The following is a 7,144-nucleotide window of genomic DNA, read 5'->3' on the forward strand; positions in this document are numbered from 1 at the left end:
GAATATACAGACTATCCAGAAGAATGTTACGCATTTGTTAAAATATTAAAATAGACCTGTAGTTGATGATGTTTATATGTATAACATAGAAGTTAAAAACACCTAATAATCACAAAAGTGCATTTCATTATTTTGGTGACATATATGGACATCCGAAGGTGATAAATGTACAGACAAAACGTGCAAACACAGGAGTGCACAGACAGACCGATTAAGGTGTTTAACGCATTAAATAACAATAAGTCATTTTGAACATAGAGAGTAGACCTACAAATACAAACTGATTATTCAATAATAATGCAAACACCATCTGTTGTTCCAATTCCACCGAGATTAATGACGCAGTATAGTGTATACAAAATGTTAACAGTTGCAAAAGTAGCGATGAGTTAACAAGACAGTTTATTCCTTTTTAACTGATGATGGTGTCTCTTCGGCTAACATGTTGCTGTAAACAAAAGGATGAGCAACTCCTAAAGATTTGGTCCAAATTTGAGCAAAAGCAATTGCATAATGGGAGAGTGTATATCCGCAGAAGGCATATATGAATCCAAATAGGTAGCCAGAAAACTGAAGAGCCAATGTGAACATAACACCAATCGTAGCCTACAAAAAATGTCAAGTGAAATTACCATGTAATGCCTTGAAAAGTAGCATACTCGACACATCTAAAACACTAGAGCATCTAAAACACTAGAGCATCTAAAACACTAGAATGTCTAGTGCAAAGGAGATTATTATTCATTGTGTTCTTACAGGAGATGCTCCCATTGGTCTAAATCAAGTACTCGTGATTATTTAGCTGCTCCTATAAAAAATTAAGCAAATAGCTTTCTAACTATGGGAAGCATATGCATAGCTTGTTAATTGATTTTGTTCAGCACCAATAATGCAATTTTACTGCAAATATAGCGAGTAATTCTTGGCTTAGTCTGGAATGACTAGCGCATAGGCACCTACTGTTTCTTAACCTACATATTTAGGTGCAACCAATTAGAAAACTGTTTACATCATGCACGCAGTTGTTATCTATTAATGTACAGTGCCATATACGTAGGCGGGTCAGAGTAATTGTAATCAGGCTGTGACCAAAGCCAACACATTAATGAAACACAAATGAAAGGAATTCTTAAGGCATATATAGACTATTTGCATTTTAAATGGGTGTTGGGAGCCATCTCAACATATGAACGAATAGACTAACCAACTAAATAGTGTAAGACAACTGCTATGCCATACTCTAATTCTTAACTAGATGCAGAGCATGTCAGTAGATGTTTATAAAAGAAAGTCCAGCATACTGAGGTGCAAGCTAAGAATTCAACAGCTTTGGAGTTAAAGCAGTATCAATTGTGTAGTATTGTTGGTCTGTCTACAACCAGTCAAATGTGATTGATCCTGAAACGTAATGGTAAACGAATATTCTTTTTAATAATATTATGCAATGAAGCAGCATTATACATTGTCAGAATTATGACAAACCTTGGCCATAGGGTTGCCAATAGTGAGACCAGTTGACCATAAGGTGAAGGCATAATAGATAGCGATCATGAAGGGCAGCCCAAACCCGAAGAGAGACATGTAGGTGACATAGGGCTGAACTTCATACCAGTAGACTACGCAGGAAAAGCCCGCAGGTTCTACTCCGTACCTAATGAAAAAACTCAGGTTAAAATACACACACGGCAAGGACAATGCAGTACTATGAGCTGATTCTTTGCGATACTTAGGTCAAGGTAATTTCAGAAAAAAGATGCTTACCATATAGACATGCAGCAATGCACTGATTAGTGAACATTTTCAAACGGTAAGCCTTCTAAATGAACAGATATTTTAAGAAAAATAAATGCACCATAAAAATTAAACCAAGACCATGCACCCAAAGACAAAACGCACTGAGCGCATACTGAGAGCTTACCGAGACCAGATAAGAGACCCAGCTCCCCAAAGGATAGCATTCAACCACGCGAAGAGTGTGCTTAGTCTGTAGGGCTGATCTTTCTTTGCTACAACCAAAACCACGAGTCACATTAACAGAATATTATACTGAGATGATGATTAGCGTGCTTAAAATGTTACTACCCTAGGACACTTATATTTCGCTAGTATTTAGTTTCGTGAGTAGCATACAGAGTAAAATTTCGCTGCAACTTAATTTCGCAGCTCTGATGAGTGCAACAATATAGTGATGTGAAAATAAATGCAGCGAAACAAACATAATTAGATTCCTTAGGTTCGGTTCATCAGTAAGAAAATTTTTTTAAATTTGGGACTAGTTTGTAATTGTGAACCGCAGGTAGAATTGTGTGGCCGAGATCGATAATGCAACTTGATCGCTTGCTGCCATTTGTTTCTTGGACTATCAATGAACAAAGCTATTTAATTTATATATTTAGTTATTCTATATTTATTTAGTTATTTATATTTAGCTTCGCTCATGAAATTTTCGTGAGAGGATGACTCAGCGAAAACGTGAAAGTTAGATGAGGCGAATACATAAGTGTCCTAGGGTAGTTATCTGAGCAGAAAGAATAAAAATGCTTACCTAGTGACGGGTCAGATGCGTGCTGATACTCCGCGAATAGGCAGGCAGCTAATAGACCAACTGCGAGAATGGGTGAAAATTTGCACCAAAATGTGTAGAATTTACAAATAAAATCTCCAAATATCCATCTAAAATGTTTAAAGAAATTAATTTAAACAAATTCATAATTTCATTGGCAAGGTTTCAAAATTTCTTTTAGCTAAAAATTTACCAATCTCATCTTACATTACTGCATAATTATGCTATTTCTAATAAAAAGTCTAATATATTATACAATTTTATTTATAATGCATAAATTTATTTCATGTTTACCTTTAATGAAACAAACTTGTAAAAAAAGCTTGTGTGTAAATAAAACGGGTTTGTAAAGTTTATAGCAGTGATTTGAACTTTTTTCGAGTCATGGCACAGATTTTTCATTTATGTAATCCCGAAGCACACCACCAAGCAGAATGACATTATAATGCAATATTACATATAATTAATTAGTTTTTAATGTATTTATACACTCAATCAGTCTAAAACCTGAGCGCGTTTTGACGAAAACAAACCGGTAAGCCTGATAAGATAGCCTGGTAGTTTTGGTGAAAAAACACACAAAGCTTACGGCTACCTTCCAAAGCTCTAGTATAATCGCGCCAATCCAAGAAAAATGCTTCGAATGTGACTTGAACCCATAACATTCTACTTGGCAGACTGACCGTCTAACCAATTGGGATAATCGGCCTTCTTTTTATGATGAAAAATAACTGTAGAACTACTTATTCTCTGTGCTTTATGACACCAAAAAGAAAACAGATGGACAGACAATAGCCAATAATAATATAGATCAAGTTCAACAGGCAGGTTAAAAATTACTGGTTTATAGCACAAACCTGCATATGATTACGTTCTTTGTGCATGCAAACATTCTTACAACAGCCACAGACAACAGACTAACAACAGCCACTTAAAAATATGTCAGCTACACTTACCAGTGAAGCAAAAAGGTTATCCCTTGAGTAAGCAATAATAAATAGCTATTTAAGATAAATTGTTCTATACGCACTGGACAAATTACCTTCGTTCAAAATGTGAAACGGCTCCCAGTGCAAAGAAAGCAACTACCATGAGATTGGCTACGCATAGCTGCACATGCATCGAGCGTAAACTAGAACGCATCCGGATTTTGGGAAGAAAGTCAACCAACATCCATAAATGAGTGACGCAACTCAACACACCTTAAACAGACATGGAGAACTAAACATAGTTGCATGCATGAACAAGCATATCAAATATTCTTACACAACTGGTATATCAGATATCATCCAACTATCCATTATTAATAAAAATAGAATATCAAAAAATATTTATAAAAATATATTTTAACAATGTGATACAAATGAACTTGACCTCATTACTGGTAAGCCAAAAAAGTAAATTATATGGGTCTCCAAGAAATGGACTCGCATCAACTTTACGCATGTGCAAGACCTACCTCCTAAAAAGCAAGCTGCTGATGCTGCATAGTGTTCATTGACGGTCAAAGGCATCGCGTAATAATTGTTCAAAGACCGCTAAAATACAAGAAAATAACAGATGAAAAGTCCAAATCTCACAGATGTAAAGAACAGCAAATTTGTGGTGAAGGTAATGAGCCACTGTAAAATGTTACTGTTGTTGCAAAGCCTCCTAAAACACTTCAAAATAATAAAAACACTTGCAGTTATGTGGTGTATGTATTGGTACTTGAATGGAAAGCAAAGTATGTTAGCAGAAAACCAAAAAAAAGATTTCAACATTGAAAAGAGATTTTTAATCTAAAAAGAGGACTGTAGAATCATCTTCCACGCATATTAAGAACACACCAATATCTAAATACCAAGCAGAATAGAATACGCACACTAGAGGCTTTTATTGTCTATAGTCGGCAGTTTTATTGCACACTTTCCAGTAATTTTGATTGACAATGGTTAGCCACTGTAGCTGATATCCGCTAGAGATATATCTAGTACTGCTAATCTAAATATAATTTTTAACAAAGCTTTTGAAAAACTAAAAGCCTGCAAAGCGATAAAACAGAACAAAATTGCATACAGAAGGTGTATTGAAAAAACTGATACCCTTACAAATGTGTGACCATTTGGTTTTGCTCAAATATTTGGTACCCAGAGAAGATCTGGGTTGAAAACCCAGTCTGAGTTATTTTTTTAAATGAGCAAGGATGGAAGAGATAAGCAACGAAGGAAGAATAACAGACGGACATAAAAAATGAATAGTTACAGAAGTACAACAAACGTGTTTAATCTCGAACAAAAAGCGATATGCTGTTTTCAGGCATGGCTTGACCTCCATTTTGAAGTCATGCTTTTACAAAATTAGCAAGCATTTGATGCGGTTTTCCTAGCAGCATATTCCTTGTATGAGATGAGCAGAAACACGATTAATTGATGTCTACATGACTCAGATACCATAAAACCTTTGATTGAACGCCATGGCCCTCTATTTTTCTACCCTTCCTCAATAGTGGTGGTCAAATAAAGGTGGCATTCAAATAGAGGCTGGAGCTGTATTTTTCAAATAACTCGCCAGAATTTTAGGAGGATAAATTTAACTCTTTTACAGGCACAGCGGATGTTGCCTGTATTTTGCCCTGTCCTACGAACGAGTGACAGTAACCCTTCTGGCTGCAATAAATCTGCTCAACATATCTCTAACTCGTCACAGATCCCAACATAAATATGCATTGGGAAGCTGAGTAATATCTTTACCAGTTGATATCTTTTGCTTGCAATTAAAGTACAATGATCTTATTGCATGTGTTGCAATTTGTTAGAACTTTCAACTTTTTATTTCATTCTAAATCTGAAGGCATATTTTTATTTTATAACTCCATTTAACAATGTTGCATCACAGCTCATAGCACTTATTGATAAGTTTGCTGCAGTTTGCAGCCAAAACTGGTTTGTCATGTGCAATAGAAGATGAGTTATGAACGTTGATCCATTGTAAGCCGAGTTTAGATAATCGCAATGATTCTATTAAATAATATGCAATAAATATGCTAATTTATAAGTCATATAATAATAATCTATTAAATGCTACAACAATATATCCAAGGACAAGTGACATAAACAAACCATATCTATAATGTATGCAGAAACAAAATTTACATTTTTAAAACAAAAATATTTGCATCGTTTGCTCGGCTAGCTGGGTTCTGACTTTTGCATTCATTTGGAACTATTTCATCTTCTTCTGGCTTTTCAATAACTTCCATAGTGTCTGCTGACCTCAACTCTTTTTCTGCACTGCTGAACTAGTCGATATTAGCGTCCAAACCATTTTTAGCAGAGCAAAACATTTACACATTGCTATTTAGAAAACTTGTTGCGAAAATAATGATAAACCTTTAGATGCTTGCACTCAACACAAATTTTATATTGCTGCTTTAAGCACTATTTAAGGCGACTAATAGTTAAGCATTTAAAACTGAATTAAAATCTAGTCGCTACTATCTGCTATTAGTATTACATACCAATTGAGTAATCAGCAATCATTTGGTAGTTCACTCATTCAGACATCGATTAAGATACCATACAAATTCTATTGTGACTGTATTTTAGAAATAAATACTGCTAAACTAAATCTACTGATTATGTAGTTACTGGTTAGCTGCAATAAACAAAATAGCATAAACATTAGAACCTGTTAAGACATGGCTTACTGAATTAAGTTGCTTGGAGAGAATGTTTTTTAACAAGAATAATAAAAAGAAAAACTCAGAGACCTCATTTTATAACTTGATTGATCCTAATGCAATCATTTATGCATTTGCTGACACCTGGAGAATGTAACTCCAACTCCATGCTAATCATTTTAATATCTAGATCATGTCTAGTCTTGGAGCCTACCTTGATTGCAATGTTTCGTTACTATCCGATACCATTAGAATGGATCATTAATGTACATGTGCTTATATATCTATATAAAGAGCTTTGTTTGGGTCAGCTTGCCATGAGATAAGATGAGTTATGTTCCTTGCAGATGTTCAGGGTTATTGGCACTTTTCCAAGAAGATACAACTGTGGTTATTGGCACTTCATGCTGTTTGGTGGAAGAAACCTGCTGCTGTATACTCCAGAGTTGATACTCTGAATGAAACACCCACCTGGCTAGGCCCAGAGTTGGATATTGTACCCCCAATCACCTGGTTGGTCAATTTGAAATACACCACCTAAACGCTGGGAGTTCCCTAGGGGCGCCCAGGTTCCACGCCCCGCTAAACATCCATTATGATTCAGAAGCTATAAAAATAATTTCCAATAAAATTTCCAATTCACTGACAGCGTCCCATGGTCTGAAAACCCCCTAAAACGTGATTTTGGGCCGACCCTAATGTTGTATATGCAGGTGTCTCTTGTGTGCCTGACTATGTTACAGGAACTTGGGCTAAGAAAGCCAGATAGGCTTTGGGAAGCAAAACCTCTCACACAGGCTAGCAGGATTATGTAGCTTTCTCAGCTTATTGATAAAGCTAAGGAATAGCTAAATAGATATGGAGAAGGGTGTATAAGGGAGCATTCTTCTTCCTGCTAAGAGGGAGTGAAGTTGTGGTGA

At 35.6% G+C, this 7,144-nt stretch overlaps 1 protein-coding gene across 1 annotated transcript; it reads right to left on the reverse strand.

Annotated features, from left to right (window-relative positions):
- Window positions 1–57: 57 nt before the first annotated feature.
- On the reverse strand, window positions 58–4,097 carry LOC137408298 (rhodopsin, G0-coupled-like). The gene is made up of 6 exons (XM_068094764.1): window positions 4,023–4,097; window positions 3,606–3,765; window positions 2,546–2,673; window positions 1,919–2,006; window positions 1,483–1,651; window positions 58–606 (listed from the first exon to the last, which is right to left on the reverse strand). Exons 1-6 carry the CDS (start codon window positions 4,075–4,077, stop codon window positions 403–405), a joined length of 804 nt encoding a protein of 267 aa, XP_067950865.1. The 5' UTR covers window positions 4,078–4,097; the 3' UTR covers window positions 58–402.
- Between the last annotated feature and the right edge of the window lie 3,047 nt (window positions 4,098–7,144).

This window comes from Watersipora subatra, chromosome 1, assembly GCF_963576615.1.
Source record: "Watersipora subatra chromosome 1, tzWatSuba1.1, whole genome shotgun sequence".
Lineage (NCBI taxonomy): Eukaryota > Metazoa > Bryozoa > Gymnolaemata > Cheilostomatida > Watersiporidae > Watersipora > Watersipora subatra.

Excerpts from the sequence above, each read along its gene's own strand:
- LOC137408298 (XM_068094764.1), bottom strand. The coding sequence starts at position 4,077 with ATGCCTTTGACCGTCAATGAACACTATGCAGCATCAGCAGCTTGCTTT. Across the intron at positions 2,674-3,605 it reads GTTTCACATTTTGAACGAAG|ATGGATATTTGGAGATTTTA; the intron begins GTAATTTGTCCA and ends TAAACATTTTAG. Across the intron at positions 2,007-2,545 it reads CGCATCTGACCCGTCACTAG|CAAAGAAAGATCAGCCCTAC; the intron begins GTAAGCATTTTT and ends TTTTGGTTGTAG.